General features: G+C 39.6%; 1 protein-coding gene across 2 annotated transcripts in view; it reads right to left on the bottom strand.

Annotated features, from left to right (window-relative positions):
* Window positions 1-666: 666 nt before the first annotated feature.
* LOC121417191 (calcineurin-binding protein cabin-1-like) overlaps window positions 667-19,953 on the bottom strand; it is a 69,172-nt gene continuing 49,885 nt past the window's right edge. For both annotated transcript variants that reach the window (XM_041610799.1, XM_041610800.1), the window contains exons 34-45: window positions 19,482-19,643; window positions 17,887-18,090; window positions 16,245-16,334; window positions 15,546-15,712; window positions 13,143-13,324; window positions 12,310-12,549; window positions 9,553-11,696; window positions 7,815-7,975; window positions 4,649-4,777; window positions 3,804-4,035; window positions 3,265-3,342; window positions 667-2,745 (exon numbers count right to left, since the gene is read on the bottom strand). In XM_041610799.1, coding sequence (XP_041466733.1) covers window positions 1,279-2,745; window positions 3,265-3,342; window positions 3,804-4,035; window positions 4,649-4,777; window positions 7,815-7,975; window positions 9,553-11,696; window positions 12,310-12,549; window positions 13,143-13,324; window positions 15,546-15,712; window positions 16,245-16,334; window positions 17,887-18,090; window positions 19,482-19,643 — 5,256 coding nt within the window. In that variant the 3' untranslated portion in view covers window positions 667-1,278. The remainder of the gene's footprint in view (window positions 2,746-3,264; window positions 3,343-3,803; window positions 4,036-4,648; window positions 4,778-7,814; window positions 7,976-9,552; window positions 11,697-12,309; window positions 12,550-13,142; window positions 13,325-15,545; window positions 15,713-16,244; window positions 16,335-17,886; window positions 18,091-19,481; window positions 19,644-19,953) is intronic.

Raw genomic sequence — 19,953 nt, 5'->3', positions numbered from 1 at the left:
AAGAAGTAGGAGGAGGATGAGAAGAAGTAGGAGGATGAGAAGGAGGATGAGAAGAAGAAGTAGGAGGAGGATGAGAAGAAGTAGGAGGATGAGAAGAAGAAGTAGGAGGATGAGAAGAAGTAGGAGGATGAGAAGAAGAAGTAGGAGGATGAGAAGAAGTAGGAGGATGAGAAGAAGTAGGATGAGAAGAAGAAGTAGGAGGATGAGAAGAAGAAGTAGGAGGATGAGAAGAAGAAGAAGTAGGAGGAGGATGAGAAGAAGAAGTAGGAGGAGGATGAGAAGAAGAAGTAGGAGGAGGATGAGAAGAAGAAGTAGGAGGAGGATGAGAAGAAGTAGGAGGATGAGAAGAAGTAGGAGGATGAGAAGAAGTAGGAGGATGAGAAGAAGAAGTAGGAGGAGGATGAGAAGTAGGAGGAGGATGAGAAGAAGAAGTAGGAGGATGAGAAGGAGGATGAGAAGAAGAAGGAGGAGGATGAGAAGAAGTAGGAGGATGAGAAGTAGGAGGATGAGAAGAAGTAGGAGGATGAGAAGAAGAAGAAGTAGGAGGTGGGAAGTGGGAAGAATGAGAAAATGAGTTTCAGATGAATACAATTAATACAAATTCTGGTACTAAAGGGGTACTCCGGGCTGTATATCTAAATAAATAAGAGTAAAATTCACAGAGCAAAATGTTGAAAATTTCATCAAAATCTGATAACATATTAAAAACTTTTCACATGACTGAATTCATAATTGTTCCATTATTTCATTCAAGTGTGCATGATATATCTCCAGTATATTGAAAAAAGTGCAGCAATGAATATCTAATGCACTAAATCAGTTTTCAATCCAAATTTTTAATAAGCCTTATTTCATATACATGTAAGAAAATACGAAAGAACAGGTGGGGATATGACATAATCAGTTTGCTCATTAAATATTCATGAAGATATGCCGAGAGCTGTTTCACCGGAATATTGCAAAATTTTAAAATGTCATAACTTTGTTATTCCTTGTCCAATTCATATCAAATTTGGGGTGTTTTTTTTGTCCAATTTTTCTTTATCTGTTCAAATCATACTATTTCAACCTGGAGAACCACTTCAAAATAAATCCTACCCTCAATTTTACATGAGCAAAAGTCCTGCCATAAACTCTTGTTCCAACACAAGAAGGAAATAGCATACTAGAACTAGTCTTTCTTCTTAGTCAAAGTCAATGATTTACAGAAGTTCTGCTCAGCCTCGAATGTAGCCAAGAAAGTCATACGTTCTGGTAAAGCAATGTGCATTATAAGCACTATGTCCTTTTTTGTTCCGTACTGTCGATAATGGATAGGTCATCCCCACTGCGCTGAGTCCTCTCAGGAACACTGGAGCTACCAGGCTGAACCAGCCTTGAGGCTTCCGGTGTTGCAGTTCCTCTGCCAACATTAGCCATTGGCAATCTTGATGGCATAAGTAAGGACTGCATTCTCCCAGCAGCCGGTGATTCTCTGTGACCTCCGACCTTCGACACTTGTCTGACCCCTGGTGCGGAGGGCGTGGATGATGTGATCTTTGCTACTTGAGAGATTCCAGGACGCGGCATTGGTGGCTGACTGCTGCTTTGACTTAGAGAAGCATGGACAGAAGCAACAGGTGGTTTAGGTCGGACAGAAGCAACAGGAAGTTTGGGTCGCACTGAAGCAACGGTCGCACCAGGAGTTTGCCGAGCCTTCGGCATGACCGACCCCAGACCAATCTGCCCTAGCAACGATCCTGACACGACCTTGCTGACAGGAGCAGGATTCTGCCTCACTGAGGATTCAGGACTAGGGACATTGAAGGTTCTGACGACAGAGCTCAACTGCTTCTGCTGCGTCTTCAGGAACTTCTGGAAACTGTCTGCAAAGGATCCTGTGCCTGAGGGTGGTGGTGAAAGAGGACTTTTAGTGGCAGCAGATTTCTTGATCACTACTTGGGACTGGCGTGAAGGGCCTTTCGGCAGACTCTGAGACTGACCAACCTGCATGCTCCCTATTATTGAAGTACTTGCCGATGAGGCTGAGGATATGGCCTGTTTGCTTGTCCCAACCAAAGAACTGGGACGTTGTTGAGGTTGCCTAGGATTAGTAGTCACCGAGCCAAGTGCTCCAATATGTACCCTTGGGGTTGACTCATAGAAGGCCTTGCCACCGGGAGTTTCCATGCTGCCACTGGCAAATCGTTTCGCTTGAGGAATCACAGATGAACTCTGCCCGAGCCTCTCTCTCCGCTGAGCCTCTGTCTTTTCATACTGGCGTGCTGCAGCCTGGACTATACTTGCAATGTTCGCGCCTGTACTTTCCATCTCATAAAACCTGCGCTTAACACCACCTTCTGGCGTCCCGGAGGCGCTTCCTTCCGCTTTCCTTGCACCACCTCCCTCCAGGGACGTGGCCCTTGACTTTTCACCAGGCAGCAGTCCTTCCTTGCTTCCTGGTTCTGCATCTCGTGAACTCACATGGGTGGTACTGTCCAAAGGCGTCTTCACTGGCATACCAACACTACCTTCTGCAGCAGTCTTTGTCCTACTTGACCCACCTTCTACAGATTCTATTGGTTCTCCTCTGCCTGCAGTCTTCCCATCCTTTTCCAATTGCTCAAACCCTCCTTGGTCTGAACTGGATGAAGAAGATCGTCCACTTGGTCTCCTAGTCTCTGAGGACACCCCAGGTCTTGTGGAGCCAGACAGAAAGTCCCGTTGATAGCCCTTGGATTGGACACCCTCACCATGGGTTGGAGTCTGAAAGAAAAGAACATGTGTTAAAATTGTGTTTTCAAAAATGTAATTGGATAGAATGTTACCTTTAAGAGTATATGGAATGAACTTTGATATGAGAAAACATTGGCACCGGTGAATGAAGCAATCAAAGATACATGTATATGTTTCGGGAAATATTAAAATGCCTAAAATGCTTACAGGATGATTACAAATAAAGGTGAACATGATAATAATCATCATCACCATAATCATCTTCACCATCATCATCATCATCATCATCATCACCAACACCACCAGCACCACCATCATCATCATCATTATTACCATCACCACCACCATCATCATCATCATCATTCTCCTCATAATTATCATCATCATTCTCCTCATCATCATCATCACCACTACCACCACCACCACTATCATCACCACCACCACTACCATTCACATTATCATCACCGTCATCATCATCATCACCACCATCATCATCACCACCACCATCATCATTACCACCATCACCACTACCATCTTCTTGAAACTCACCCTAGGTATCTTGTGAATGGTCATGTGGTGTTCACAGAATCTTGTAGCTTGGTCTACCAAAGGTGGCCCTGGCTCAATCTACGGGAAAGCAAAAAAAAAAAAATGTAGAAAAATAAATGTGGTACATGTAATCTCTTATTATTTTCCATCCATCACGTCCAACTCAATACTTAAGATCTTTGTATAGCGCTTGTTAGGCTTGGTCTACTAACAGTTGACCAACTTCTCAGATAGTTTAATACCACATTTGATGAACCAAATGGGTGGAATTCTGCTAATTACTTTTAGGTTATATATATAAATAAATAATAATTAGACCATATCGTTAGTAGACGAACTGGTTGTAGATGAGATTAGACCAGGTGGGATAAATGGGGGGGGGGGGGGACTAGAGACCCCCATCCTTATCTCCTGTCTGTGAGTGCCTAGGATTCAAACAAGTGATACCAAACCAAGTGGCAATTCAGATACAGAATTGCTTTTCTGTGAAATTAAAAGAGTTGGCAAGGGTTACAAAATAGAGATCACCATTGACTTACCGCATCGCCTTTAAGCGCCTTGAAGGCTGTGGTCATCAGCTCCGAGGCACGAGACGTAAGGGTCGGCTGCTTCAGTTGGGTATACTGGAAACAGCGATAAGACGAAAGCAGGAGTGAAAGGCGTCGCTCGGCTGTTGTCGTCGGTACGACGAGCTGTGATTTGATGGTTTCCCGGTACGAGTCGAAAGCTTCCCGGGCCAGGAAAAGACGGTCCGCATCCCTGAGATATTTCCTGGATAAAAAGGTTGATAAAATAAGAATGTTGATCTTCCTTCCCTAATGGCTATTATACAAATAGGCAAATCAATGCAAACTGATGGTCAAGTGGTTCTTACTCTTGCCTTTCAGTCAGAGCGTTGTGGATTCAAAGCCCAGTGTGAAAACTGCAACGTGTACAACAATGAAAACAAAGCGATACTTAGCTTTGAGCGCAATGCTATTAAATGACATCTAAGTAAAGAACCACATGTACATGTAAGTCATATTTCTATGATCAACTTGATCTTACGAAGTGAGGTTATATCAACCAATTGTGATATAACATCCTCAATCAAAATTTTCCCTATTTGTTTTTTTGGAAGGGGAGGGGGTGGGATAGAAAATAATGTTTATGTTGGATGACTCCATTTCATGGAATACCAGAAATATTCCACTCATTAGACCCAGCATTCCACAAATGTTGGGCCTCACTCTTTGAATATCCATGGGATTCCATTCTGAGCCAGCCAATGTAAAATAATCATCTACTAATTTATATTCTTTTAGCAGCATTCTCTTTAGCAATTTGCTAAATATTTTTCTACTGGGGATGTTTATCAAATAGTAAGACACACATTCCTACTTACTTGCCCTGTTCTGGAATGCGATAGAGTTTTGAGGTGACCTGTAGGAGGAGGATGTAGTCTTTCAATTCCCGTAAGATGTAGACCAGAAGAGCCACGGAGCGATACATGTGCCACGGGAAACTACCAGACCTAGTACACAACATAAATGGAAAGGAAATAGAATTGAATGCCATAGAGTTTAGTGGCGAGTTGTAGAACTAGGATGTAGTCTTTCAATTCCGTGAGGATGTAGACTAGAAGAGCCACGGAGACTACCAGACCTAGTAAATGGAACTAGTTAGAATTGAATGCAATAGAGTTTAGAGGTGACCTATAGAAGGAGAATGTAGTCTTTCAATTCCTGTAGGATGTTGACCAAAGGCCCGTCTTACAAAGAATTTTATTTGATCCGATCAATTGCAACTATGGAAAGCCAGCAACAACTAAAATATATGTTTGTTCAAAATATTTTCCAGAAATGACGTAAATTCATACATTCACTATTTTCTTGACAATTCAGTATGCTTCTCTTGGTTTTCCAAGGACATTGTGCAAATTTTGTAAAGAAAAAATTATGACAGTGATAGATTTCCATATAATTAATTAAGATTGGTCAGGGCCCCGTCTTACAAAGAGTTATGATTGATCCAGTCAAACGTAACTCTATGGAAATCCAGTTTCATAACTTTGTCTACAGAAAATTATTAAAATGTCCTTTGCAAACAAAGGCAAACACACCAAATTGTCAAGAAAACAATGAATTTGTGTAATTTACGTCATATCTGTAACATTTTGAACAAACATGCATTTTAGATGTTGACGTTGCTGGCCGTCCATAGTTGTGATTGATCGGATTAATCGCAACTCTTTGTAAAACAGGCCCCTGATCAATCGTAACTCTTTATAAGACAGGGCCCAGAAGAGCCACAGAGCTATACATGTGCCCCAGGAAACTACCAGAGCTAGTACACAATATAAATAGAAAGGAATTAGTTTAACCCTAAATAGACTGGGCTATTTCGACGCCTAAGAAGACTGGGGGGGGGCTGATTCAGCCCCCCCCTTATGATCTCGGCCGTCGATCACGCGATCGTGACGAAAATTGGCACACGCGTTACCCATGGCATTATCTAAAAAACTATAACATCAAATTCTGCAAAAAATCTCATGTCTCATTAATTATGCTAATTTATGCGTAAAATCATAAGTTTGCTCTAATTAAATAAATAATGCCCCTGAAATGCTAATTTTTGTTTCACATACTCTAGATAGGCATCTGATCAAATTGATTTAAAAAAAATTTCAAAATCACATTTATTTTCTTATGTATTCTATTGTTTTCTAAATTTCTTATGTATTTCTTTGTTTTTTATTGTTTTTTCAATGGAAATTGTCGGGGACTTTATTTTGACCATAAACAAGATAAAATTAATTGATTTTAAGCAGTAAAAGGAAAAATAATGATACATTTATGAATTTTGGCTAAGAACACTATTTGCATTGGATTTGTACACAAATTCACGTTTTTGAGTAATTTTGGGTCTGCATGCACTTACGAAAGGTTGCGTAATTTTGGAACCGCGTACCCGGGGGTCACAATTTTGGTCTCAAAGTTTTGCGAGACTTGAATTTAAAAAGTCAGTGAGCAATTTCGCGCAGCGGATTTATCACGAAAAATGTCGAGGGGGGGGGTTGAATCAGCCCCCCCCAGTCTTTTTAGGGTTAAGGCATGGTATGTTATCAAGTCATGGATCTGGTTACATGTAAATACCAGTGACTCCAGGATCCCATAACACAAAGTGTTATGTGTTACATACTCCAGAAGTAACAGTATTCTGTGACTCATTCCAATTGACATTTGTACAGTAACATGACTCAACTTGACTTCAACCCTAAGATAACTCAACTTGGACTAAAAATCTAGTGACTTGTTGCAATTCTGGATAAAGAGTTGTTTTATCAATCTTTGTCAGTTAAAAAATGTCACAAATGACTAGATTCAAGAGTGGTGATTGGCGGAGAAGCGTTGGTCTCTAACTGTTAATATGATATTTGTGAAAGAATGACCAATTGTTGATGCTGTAAATTTATAAGAAACGGTACCTAGTTCCCTAGGTTAACCCAAATAAAGAGTTGAGTTAAAATAATAGAGAAAAATATAACATAATATCGAGATTTTCATCGATGTCCGTAAAATTCACATTCCTTTCATGTTAAAATATTTTCTGATTTATACATCTTTAATGTTTACTTATATACTCTACATTATATTATTATTCTATGTACACTGCCAGTGGAGGGCAAATTTTATATGCATGGATCAATAAATGAATCTGAATCAGACAGTTATGTGGAGCGTTGTGGCCCAGTGGATTAGTGTTCTGACTTTGATAACAGAGGGTCGTGGGTTCGAATCCCAGCCATGGCATAATTTCCTTCAGCAAGAAATTCATCCACATTGTGCTGCACTCAACCCTGGTGAGGTGAATGGGTACCTGGCAGGAATTTATTCCTTGAAATGCCACTGCGCCGTAAAAGGCTGCTGGGCTAAAGCTGGGGTAATAATATCCAAGTCCTTTAGAAGCGCATAGGGAAGTTAGACATGTGATATGCGCTATACAAGAACTGCGTTATTATTATTAAGACAGTTGTGACATTTTCACATTTTTTCACTGAACAGTGTTATGTAAATTATTTCACATTTTATATAAATACATTATGATACTATCAATAACAGAAGAAGAGAGTCAAAAGGGGCCTAAGCTTTTGATCCTAGCAGAATCTTCGTCGGAGGCAAAATGACAAACATATAAAGTGGAACAACCATGATATAGACCACAAACATCCAACAGCAACACTAGAAACAAGGAGACAAAAGGGGCATTAGTGAGAAGAGAAGACCAATCAGGTTGATGAAGGGGAAGAAAGAAAAGGAGTAGGCAGACACAAAGGGAAGTAGGCAAAAAGAAGCTGCTGAAAACTGCTTATCTAAAAAAAGAGCCAATGGAGTAAATTAGAGAGTCAAAAGGGGCCTAAGCTTTCGATCCTAGCAGAATCTTCGTCGGAGGCAAAATGACAAACATATAAAGTGGAACAACCATGATATAGACCACAAACATCCAACAGCAACACTAGAAACAAGGAGACAAAAGGGGCATTAGTGAGAAGAATACGATAACGGACTCACCGATCGATATCCTGAATAGGATTCCTCCAGATTCCCTGGAAGAGATTCTTGCTCTTGTGCTGCTCCGAGAAGAGGCCCGGTGCAACAATGTGATCCGCAGGAGTCTTTGGCGGATACCCACTGCTGCTTCCAATCAAGATGTCCTTACTCCAGGCTAAGTTCTGCAAGGAGGGGGGGGGGAAGAATCATAATTCTATTTCAGACAGAATACATTCTTTTTTACGATTGTCTCATGAGACAAATCTTGCTGCAACAACTACAGTAAAAGAACATGATCTACTTAAGTCTCCAGAGGATACCCACTGCTACTTCCGAGCAAGATGTCCTTACTCCAGGCTAAGTTCTTAAAAGTGCAAAATAAGTAATAATAATATTCTACATTTATATAGCGCTTAACACATCGAAACGACGTCTCTAAGCCCTTTAACCCTATCGAGGCCGGGGGGGGGGGGCCTCGGAGGCCCCCCTCAACGAATCACGCGATATTTTCGCCGTGCGAAATTTTTTGACCGCGCCGCTCGCTGACTTTTTACTTTCAAGTCTTGCGCAACTTTTGAGACCAATTTTGTTTCACCCGGGTACAAGGTTCCGAAATTACGCAACATTATGTAAGTGCATGTCAGACCGAAAATGGCTCAAAAACGTGATTTCGTGTACAAAGTCAATGCAAATTGTGCTTTCAACCAAAATTCATTAATGTATGATTATTTTTAGTTTTGCTAGTCTATGCTTTTTATGATCACAGAAGAGTCCCCAACCAATTTCATTGAAAAAACAATGAAAAACAAAAGGTCAAAAAACAAAGAAATACATAAGAAATTGCAAAAAACAATATAATACATAAGAAAATGATTTGATATCACAATTTTTTTCATGTACACTTGCTAAGGACACCACAAAGAGTTTCTATACCAAAAATAAGTACATTTGGAGCTTTATTTAGGGAGTTAGGCAACCTGCGTGCCAATTTTCGGCGCAACCGTGCGGTCGACGGCCGAGATCTGGGGGGGGGGCCTGGGAGGCCCCCCCTGGCCATAGGAAATCCCCAAATACCCCGGCCTAGATAGGGTTAAAGATATACTATTACCCTGGTCATTGGACCCTGACATGCCTGCATACAATGTATGCACCTTCTCTACTCCCTGGGGAGCATTCCACCAAGAGTTCCAAGACTCAATTGCTAGGCATACTACATAGACTTTTGCATCCTACCGGGTACCCATTTAACACATGGGTGGAGAGTGGCAAATTGTGGATTGACGCCTTGCCAAAGGACGCTAGGCCACGGTGGAATTTAAACACACGACCCTCTGATTACAAGGCGAGAGTCAGAACCGCTACACAACGGCGCTTCCACAGGTAACAGGTAAATCTCAAACTGATAAAGAATTTACTTTTCTTCTTGGCTTTGTCTTGATTTCAGGTGTCGACAGATTATTACATCATACATGTATAAAAGCTGGAAGAACACGCTATCATTCCTCAGTTTCACTTCAAATAAATAACCCCATCGATCTTGTCTCAAAAGTAATAGTTTGGCCATCACCTTAACCGACAATGATTATTTGCTTTATACTCTGTAAATAAAATTATTTCACTTAGATAACTTTAATTTTAGGCCTTTAAAAAAATATGTTTTGCAATCTCTGTCGTATAAAAATTAAAGCAACGGAAGAATTAAGCTTTGACATTTGGTTCAAAATCTACTATCAATAAAATGACTCAAAAAAGAACCAACCTTGTGTGTTGGAGCATAGGCATACAGGTAAGCCATTCTGTACGCTGCCTTGTAATGCTGAGGAAATCGCTGAAGGCACAACCTCATGGCTCCAAGACAAGAATCAATCAATTGAAGATGCCTCTTCTTGGTCTTCTCATCAACCACAATCTCTCCTCCCTTTCCTTGAGTATCCCCTTCTTTCTGTCCTTGAGACTGTACCATCATGTCTCCTGCTGTTTGTTGAGTTTCTTCTGTATTTCCTTGAGTCCCCTCTTCTTGCTTTCTTTGAGTCTCTCCTGCCTTTTCTTGAGTCTCTTCTGTCTTTTCTTGAGTCTCTCCTGTCTTTCCTTTAGTCTCTCCTGTATTTTCTTGAGAATCTCCTTCCATCTCTCCTTGAGTCTCTGATTGAGTCATTCCTTTAGGCTCTTCTTCCATCTTTTCTTGAGTTTCTCCTGTATTTTCTTGAGAATCTCCATCTTTCTTTCCAAGAGTCTCTCCTTCTGTCTTTCCTTGAGGTACTCTTTCCATCTTAAATTGAGTATCTTCTCTCATTCCAGGTGTTTCATTTGTCTTTCTTTGAGTTTCTTCTGATTTTTCTTGAGTTTCTCCCATCTTTTCTTGAGTCTCTCCTTTCTTTCCTTGAATTTCTACTTTCTTTTCTTGAATTTCCCCTTCAGGCTTTACTTGAGTCTCGCCCAGGGTCCTTTCACTTGTTTCCTCTTTGGTAACAGCATTATCTTCAGCTTTTTCCTTATCCTTTTTCCCCCAGGTTGCTCTTACAGTGCTTTCAGGAGTCTCTGTGGCAAGGATCTCTTTGCCTTGGACCCTGTCATCCTTTTCTTGAATACTGGTGTCCATTGCTTCGTCAGCCTTTTCCTGTGGATTCATTTCACTCACATCAGTCTTTATCTCCTTTTCTAGATCTTCATACTTTTGGCCTTTGCCATCTTCTGCTGAACTCTCCTGATCCATCTCCTCGGGATCACCTCCCTTTGCCTTACCACCTAGACTTCCTTGAAGAGGAAGGACATTATCAGTGTCTCCTGCTTCCTGTGAAAGGCCATCTACCTTGGGACTAGCTCGACCTATTCTATCTACTTCACTTTCACCCGATTTCTGTTCCTGAACTTTTTTCTCGTCACTGCTTTCATTTTGGACATCGCTAATTCTTGGTGCATCATACATTGCTACAGTGTCTTTTGCTTCAACATCTGTGCAGTCCGCTTCCTGTGTCTCTGCAACTCCTGTAGGCTCTGTCCCTTTCTCAGGACAAGGTAGACCTGAAAGGTCTTCACTTTCAATACCTTGGTAACCTAGCTCTGCAGTCTCCCCTTCCTTCTCGACGGCAAGGATCCTTGGCTTGTTTTCATTATCATTCAACCCTCGCTCTTCCTGATGCTCCTTTCCTTTGTTGTCCATTTGAGGTGCTTGTGCTTCAGTCTCCATCTCCTCAGAAGCTACTGCAGTCCCTTCTGGGAGAACTTTATTTGCATCACCGCTCAGTTTTTGCTCCTCTTGCTGAGGAATAAATCCATCTGCTTCGTTGTCTTTACTATCTCCTCCCTCAATAACTTCCATTTTCTCAGGTTCACAAACACTCTCTTTGTCAACCTCCCCAACTCCATTCCCAGATCCTATCCTATCCCTTGATAGCAATGTTTTCTTTTCCTCTTCAACCACACTGCCCTCCAAAGTCCCCTCAAGTGCTTCTTTTGCTTCCTTCTGATGTTCACTATGTTGTTCTATAGATTCTTCAGCTTCAATCTTCTGGACAGCTCCTGGCTCATCCACCTCCATACTAACTTCAGCTGGTCCATCAGTCTTTTCCTTCTCACTTTTGTTTGTTTCTTCTTCTCTGGAAGTTGGAGCAGGTTCCTCTGCATCTGCTGCACCTAGACCATGAACTGCAGTATTAGGATCCACATCATCTGAGAAACCAACAGCCATAGATGACTCAGTTCTCTGCTCATCAAGTTTCTCGGTCAGGACCTGCATTCCATCAGTTGAAGCGGAAGGAACACCATCAATATCTTCACCCTGTCCAGCTGCAGGTTGCCTTTCTGGACTTGACTTGGAGATGACTATGTCAGGGACCTCTTGCTTGGTGTCTGTAGGTGCAGTCGCAGTGATGTCCTCAGGGGTGGTTCTACTTTCAGGTTGATCTGTGGAAGGGTCAGGAAAGAGGCAAAACAATAATCATGAAAGAGGAACAATGTGTCGACCCCTTCGAAGGAACTTTCAACCACGATCATAATTGTGTCCCTCGGAACGTATAAATCTCTCCATAGACAGCAACTTACTGATGCCTAGGGGCACTATGGTTTTTATCATCATCAAATGCAAAATGAATATTATCTGACCTCACACTTTAGTGTGCAGTGTTCCGGGTATTTACTTGGGGACATACTTGTGTCTTGAGAAACATTTTGTGTATTTTTGTAGAACACTGCTAGTTTTGCTTTCATCACAGTGCAGTATTTAAAAGAACATCACCACAGTAGCTGCAGTATTTTCAATCAATTCTAAAGCACTGTTATGAGCGTCCACTATCTAAGTATTTATGCATTTTCTCCGGTATTTCTACAAGAGGGCTCTTGAATTGCCAGTGCATGGAGTGGGAGGACACTGGGCCCCAATAGGCAGAGGTTGCAATTGTAAAAAAAAATGCTAGAAATGTATTCTAAGAGACCTGCTTGTGACAAAAGCAATGAAAAGCCCTGGATGGAATGTTCGCTCAAGAACTAAGGCTTTTATCGAGCAACATACGAGACATACCTTGCACAGGCTGGTTAGGAGAATCTCCCATGATCGTTTCTTCTTCCGCTCCAGGTTTCCCTTCTTCTATCCTAACAACAGAGGGCGCACTGTCGGTTGTTGTTGGGACCGCCTGGGACTCTGCCACAGACAGGGCACGACGGGCAGGGACGGGGCGTAGCGTGATGGCGCTACGTTGGGCAGAGAGGAAGGATGACATGCTCTCGTCACCTGAGAAGATGTCACTCTCAGAAGCGGTATCTATAGGGGAGTAACCAAAATTCATCGTGGGGTATTTCCGAAAAAATAATGAAATTTTTGTATGAACGTGTGACCCCCAATTTTTCTCAATTTTCACTTCCATGTATTGAGCAAGACATGGACATTTGAGAGTATTACAACTTCTCCTATAAACACACAAACAAAAAAAAGAACAGCAAAACATTTTAGAATGGTCCTATAAAATGGAGTTGGACACTTAATGGAATTGCCCTTGTAACAATATTGAGCTTTTATATAGTGCTTAAGCAAACTATTTCTCCAATGACTTTAGATATATATTTACCCTAAAAAAAAAAAAAAAATTACTATTTCCATGTTAAGAGAGTGGGGGGGAGGAGGTGCTGATTCAACCATTCCCCAGGCAGGATATTGCCCATTCGGTCCTTAATTGTTCAGATTTTTATAGTTTGGAATGTTTATATCAAATTCTATTATAATTTATTTGAAAAAAAATCAGATCATAATGGATCAGGCATTGGCTTAAAGAAATAGGGGGGGGGGACAACAAAGAAAAACCACGAAAGTGAGAAATGGAGAAAAAAACTTCAATATTCTGAGAAGACAAAGAATACCTGTGGTCGGATCCTCTTGACTGCTGACCCTTGACCTAGATCTGCGGTATTTTTCATGAAGATAGTCATGATCCTGGGGCGTGGCAACATAGATGGGGCTGCCACGCCTCTTAGGGGCAAGGCTTGGGGGCGTGTCAGGTTTGGAAGGGCGTATCCTTGATTCCTGTTCAGTGTCTGTTGATCTGAAGGGGAAAATGGCGAACAAGAAACAAATTGAAAACCAGTAAAAATCTACGCAATCAAATTTTATTATTGGGGAGTGTGGACATACTGCATGTAGTAGATCATGGTCGTGTGGTCCAGTGGTTAGAGCATTGGACTCATAATCGCAAGGTTGTGAGTTTGAATCCCTACTCTGCCACTGTCACCACTTTGATAAAAAGGCCCGAGAGTAATATCTGTCGTCTATAAGGTCAGCCACTATGCCTGATTAACCTAGACGTAAAATGTTTCCTAGGTAATTGGTAATATACCAGCTTGGCGTTAACCCTAAAAAGACTGGGGGGGCTGATTCAGCCCCCCCCCCGACATTTTTCGTGATAAATCCGCCGCGCGAAATTTTTTGACCGCGTCGCTCGCTGACATTTTACTTTCAAGTCTCGCGCAACTTTTGAGACCAAAATTGTGACCCCCGGGTACGCGGTTCCAAAATTACGCAAAATTTCGTAAGTGCATGCAGACCCAAAATTACTCAAAAACGTGAATTTGTGTACAAATCCAATGCAAATAGTGTTCTTAGCCAAAATTCATAAATGTATCATGTTTCCTTTTACTGCTTAAAATCAATCAATTTTATCTTTTTTATGGTCAAAATAAATTCCCCGACAATTTCCATTGAAAAAACAATAAAAAACAAAAAGTAAAAAACAAAGAAATACATAAGAAATTTAGAAAACAATAGAATACATAAGAAAATAAATGTGATTTTGAAATTTTTTTTAAATCAATTTGATCAGATGCCTATCTAGAGTATGTGAAAATAAAATTAGCATTTCAGGGGCATTATTTGAGTAATTAGAGCAAACTTATGATTTTACGCATAAATTAGCATAATTAATGAGACATGAGATTTTTTGCAGAATTTGATGTTATAGTTTTGTAGATAATGCCATGGGTAATGTGTGTGCCAATTTTCGTCGCGATCGCGCGATCGACGGCCGAGATCATAAGGGGGGGCTGAATCAGCCCCCCAGTCTTCTTAGGGGTCGAAATAGCCCAGTCTATATAGGGTTAAACAGCAAAACGCTGTCCTGCCAAGTTCCTACGGGAGTTACCATGAACAGTAACAGAGACAGATCAGGCTGTCATACCTCTTAGGGGCGAGACTAGGGGGTGTGTCTAGCTTGGAGGGGTGTATCCATGACACATATTCAAATTCTACTCATCTGGAGCCTGTAACGCAAAGCTGGGCAAACATCGTTGAACATTTTTCAAGAATTTCTTCTTACCAGGTATCCATTCACCTCACCTGGGTTGAGTGCAGCATAATGTGGGTAAAATTACTTGCTGAAGGAAAACCCACGTCCTAAAGATTTAACCCTAAATAGACTGGGCTATTTCGATGCCTAAGAAGACGGGGGGGCCGATTCAGCCTCCCCTTCTGATCTCGACCGTTGATCGCACGATCGCGACGAAACTTGGCACGCGCGTTACCTATGGCATAATCTACAAAACCACAAGATCAAATTCTGCGAAAAATCTCATTGCTAATTAATTATGCTAATTTATGTGTAAAATCAAAATTTTGCTTTAATTAACTGAATAATGCCCATAAAATGCTAATTATTGGTACACAGACACTTTACATGAATCTGATCAAATGAACTAAAAAAAATTTAAAAATCACATTTATTTTCTTATGTACGGTAATTTATTGTTTTCTAAATTTCTTATGTATTTCCTTGTTTTTCGGCTTTCTATTTTTTATTGTTTTTTCAATGGAATTTATCGGGGACTTTCTTTGGACCATAAATAAGATGGAATTAATTGATTTCAATCAGCAAAAGAAAAAAAAATGATACATTCATGAATTTTTGCAAAAAACTCTATTTGCATTGGATTTGTACACAAATTCACGTTTTTGTCCGATTTTGGGTCTGCATGTACTTACGAAATGTTGCGTAATTTCGGAACCGGGTACCCGGGGATCGCAAATTTGGTCTCAAAAATTGCGCGAGACTTGAATGTAAATAGTTGGTGAGCGACACGGTCAAAGAATTTCGCGCGGCAGATTTATCACGAAAAATGTCAAGGGGGAGGGCTGAATCAGCCCCCCCCAATCTTTTTAGGGTTAAAGACAAGAGTCAAAACCACTAGACACAACGCCCCCTTTTAAAATGCCTCAAGTACATGATGTGCACTATACAAGAATGACACATTATTACTATTATCAGAGTAACATACGGTTCGCTACTAGGCTCTCTCTTCTTCTCCTCTGCTCTGACAAAAGGAAGCTGGGCTGCTTCTTGAACGAGGCCCTCTAGTGTCCCGTACTCGTCCAACTTGATCTTTGTACCTGGCAGCGAGCACTGGACAAGCTTCAAGATGGCCGAATGGATCCTGAAGTACATCTAATAGAATCAAATGAAATAGGAAATATACTTGGGATGGCTCAGAATGGGAGACCAGTAATATTCAACAAGATAGATAATATTGCACAAATCACAGATGAGTGCAAAATTGTCCTGTCGAGAGGAAAATGAGATGAAGATGCTCTATTCAACGAGTTGAATAGAATATCTCTATCTTTCACCGAATGTGAAATGTCGCACCATTGCATGAATAAGAACATTCGCTATTCATGTTAGCAACTAAGCAAAAATATGAGCAATAATAGAAAGAATCATTGAAAGCGATAAGCGAAATCCCTCAAACGCGCATTTGACCTGCATTAGAAAGGCGCATTTAGCCAGTAAACCCTACGCACATTGCACCTGCATTTACTAAGCACAATGCATTGAATCCACTTCATTTATAGTGACATCATCTTGTTCCTGACTGTGCAACAGTAAGTTATGGATGGTATATTTTGGATGGTACGTGAGCAACGAATGCTCAACATTCATCCTCCAATTTGCTCGCGTACAATGAGAAATGTCTTACCTCAAGAGCTTCTAACGAGAAATCTGTTGGGTTGTGGTAGGGTATCTTCTTTGGGTATCTTGCTTCACTCTCATGAAGATGATAACTAGCCTGCACAGATTCAATGAAATTCAATTCAATGCAATTCAATTCAGTGCAATACAATTCACTTTAAATCAACTCACTTCAATTCAATTCAATGCAATTCAATGCAATTCAATGCAATCACATTCAATTCAATTAAATTCAATTCAATTTAATGCAATTCAATGCGATTCAATTCAATTCAATGTGATTCAATTCATTCAGTGCAATGCAATTCAATGCAATTCAATTCAATTTAATGCAATTCAATTCAATGTACTGCAATTCAATTCAATGCAATTCAATACAATTTAATTCAATTCAATCCAATGCAATTCAATTCAATGCAATTCAATGAAATTCAATGCAATTCTATTTAATTCAATTCAGGTTTATTGCAAAATCATGACTGGCAGTCAATGACTGAATTTTACATGTTGACACAATGCCAATATATACAAAAAATAAAATCATTGAAATAAACAATAAATATACAATTAAATTGATATATGTGCAATTAAAAATAGAATTAAAGGGGATAATTAAATAGCTCAATATTGCACATTTTCAGCACACAAATTACAAACTCATTTACCACAATATTTATTACCACAATATTTAACAATCTTGTCAGACTTGGAAGAGCACTATAATAAAATATTTTGGTTTTATATTTAATCTCCTTATATAAAATTATGTATATGTCGTAAATTAGAATAGACTGATAGCATTTATTCCATTAATCATTAACAAAAACAAGATACAAGACCATACATTACATAGAAAAATCTTAAAATAATGAAATATTGATTAAAAATCTGGAAAAATTGAAAAAGTACTTATGAATGAATGAGGAGGGAACTAGAAAGGCATAGCTTTAATAGTGCTGCCACCTTTGCAAAAACTGGAAACTGAAAATATGACATTGTGAAATGCAGGGAATAATTTTCCTGGTATCATATCGCAATTTGCTCCACAGTTTTGAAAGACTGCTATGCATTAAGTCTTTTGTATAGCATATATTTACACAGGACTGTCCATTACTTAGTTGAGAGCTTTTCTCTAATGACCAAAGATGTTATTCAAAATTGTAAAGGAAAATTATTCCCTGGAAATGTATGATGCAATTAAATTCTGTATACCAGGGGGGGGAGGGGGGAAATGCACATTTTATATTCATCACATTACATTACAGAATTTCCAGGAAGAAAATAGAAAGGATTGATAGACATGTAATGATAATGATCCATACAATATGAGAGATGTAATATCATAAGGGTATAAGAGCACATGAAACAGAAAAGAAATGAGTTTCTTTTACATAATTTCTTCATTAACTGGTCAAAGAAAAAATATAGAAGTGAAATCAAAACAATGATGATGATGATGATAATAATGATGACGATAAATAGCATTTATAGTGCACCTTCTATCTAGTTCCCTATTCATATATGCAGAGGGTATTATCACACAGAAGGGGGGGGGGGTGTTATTATGAACGAGTAAAAAAAAAAGAGAGGATAAAACACCAAAAAATAATTTTTGACTGGATGAATGAAATTAAATGAAATCACTTTACCTTGAGATAATGTTGCAAGCTCTCTTCCATCAGAAGTCGCTTCTCGGCGACCTTGCCCAACATATAATGAACGAGCCATTCCTCGTCGCCTTCTCCCTCGCACATCGAGGCTCGCTTGAAGCAGTGTTCCGCTTCCTCCAGCATTTCCGCTTGTTTCACACTCAACAAGGCAACGTCTTCGTCGCTGACATTCAGCTGGTCTTTCTGTAAACATTAAAGGTAAAAGAAACTAGGTAAAGCAAATAATTATGTCATCGGACCTGCCAACCTTCTACAAAAAAAAGGTATTCTTAGAAGGAAAAAAAAGTATTTTTTGACAAAAAAGTGTATTTTTAAAAATTTATCTCAATGTAACAATCACCTGTCTGTAGTAGTGAGATCAGTGGAAAAAAAAGGTGAAATGACTCTACTTGAAAACTTGATAATTCACCCTTTTAAGCATGTGCTCGTATGCAAGAATTAACTTGTTCTTTTCATGCAACAGGTTACTGGCCCGGCAGTGATTTTTACCAGTTTGGGACTGTCAGACCTGTGCTAGTGTCACTTGCTGTGTATAATACATACTCCATGATCGGAAATAAAAAAAAGTAACAAATCACACAAAAAGAGTATTGGTGTATTCATAGCAAATAAGAGGAACAAATACTCTAAAAAGGAACGGTTGGCATGTCTGTGTCATGAGACAGTCTTCAAAATCAAGGTTAAACCATATTATCATAGATCATAATTTTGATGACCACTAACACAAATATACATCTGAGGGACAATGTATTAACATTATTTGGAAAAATACCTGACATGTTAATGAAATTTCATGCTTATTTTGCTCATTTCTCAGCAAAACACATTTTTTTCCATAGCCATTTGACACATACATGTATTATTTAATTATACATACAAAGACTTGGGTGATGATTTTATTGGATTATGTTCAAACTCATTTGAGATCGGTTCTCCAACTGGTATTAATCATTAACAAACACACAAAATAATTAATTAGTCATAATAAATTCCTTGGTTTGACCACTGCAATATAATACTGTTATTACTTCACGTTTGATGTTTTTAACCAGTTGTACGCTATGAATGTATAAAAACTGTACACAATTCAGCCTTTTGGCTGCTAAGTGCAATATCAATAAAACCTTTGCAATTCAATTCAATTCAATTCAATTCATGGGCTTTCAGTTATTTAAAAATAATAACAAACAAACAAATAATAGTCACAATTCTGGCAAAGAGAGCAGGTGTTTTGGGGCATAATTCCTTGGTGTTACAAATGACAAATAACATACAACGGTGCTCAAAAGTTGGTGAATCACGCCGGAAAATGAACATTTAAAGTGTTCAAGTTGTGCCATGTTTTAGATATTAAACTGTGAAGTCAGGTGATAAAATATTTCATTAAATAAAGTTTGTTTCTATGGGCTTGCCGGAATCTGTCGTGCTGCTGTCTACATTCAACACTCAGCATGAAGTAGTACATTTTGGGGTGGGGTTCACTCAGATTTGAGCACAACCGTTTAATAGTAAATGCATAGGAACCAAAGTCAGTCGAGTACCACACCAAAAGAAATATCGTTTCTAAATCGTACCTGCTTAATTTGTCTGGACGCATGTGAATGAAGAATATATGCGTAAGAACCGTATTCAATCCAGAGCGAATAGTTGGTAGCGTCAATCTCCAGTGCTCGCTTGAAACATCGCAACGCTGCGACGCCATGTTTGAAGATCGGTCCATCGCTCTTGGCATCCGTCTAGTATCAAAGAAAAAAAGCAGACACGAATAGTTCTTCATGAAATTATAAAAACCAACAGGACATGCATCGTTAAGCATATTTGCGCTCAAAGGCTTAGTCCCACTGCACTTACGGATGCAGACAGGATGTTAAATGGAAAATAATCTTGCTATCTTTTGGAAAACATTATGCATCTGTTGTGTACTCTTTGCATACGTGTTTCATATGCTCTTTATCCATCGAGCATCCGTCCACTGTGATTTCATTGTTCACCCGTTTTGCCCATTGTCTGGAGCGGATGAAAACGGATGGAGCCATCCCGAAATTC

Source organism: Lytechinus variegatus, chromosome 6 (genome assembly GCF_018143015.1).
Source record: "Lytechinus variegatus isolate NC3 chromosome 6, Lvar_3.0, whole genome shotgun sequence".
NCBI classification, from domain to species: Eukaryota; Metazoa; Echinodermata; class Echinoidea; order Temnopleuroida; family Toxopneustidae; genus Lytechinus; species Lytechinus variegatus.
Note: the sequence above shows the minus strand (reverse complement) of the source record. Positions and strands in the feature narration are given on the sequence as shown.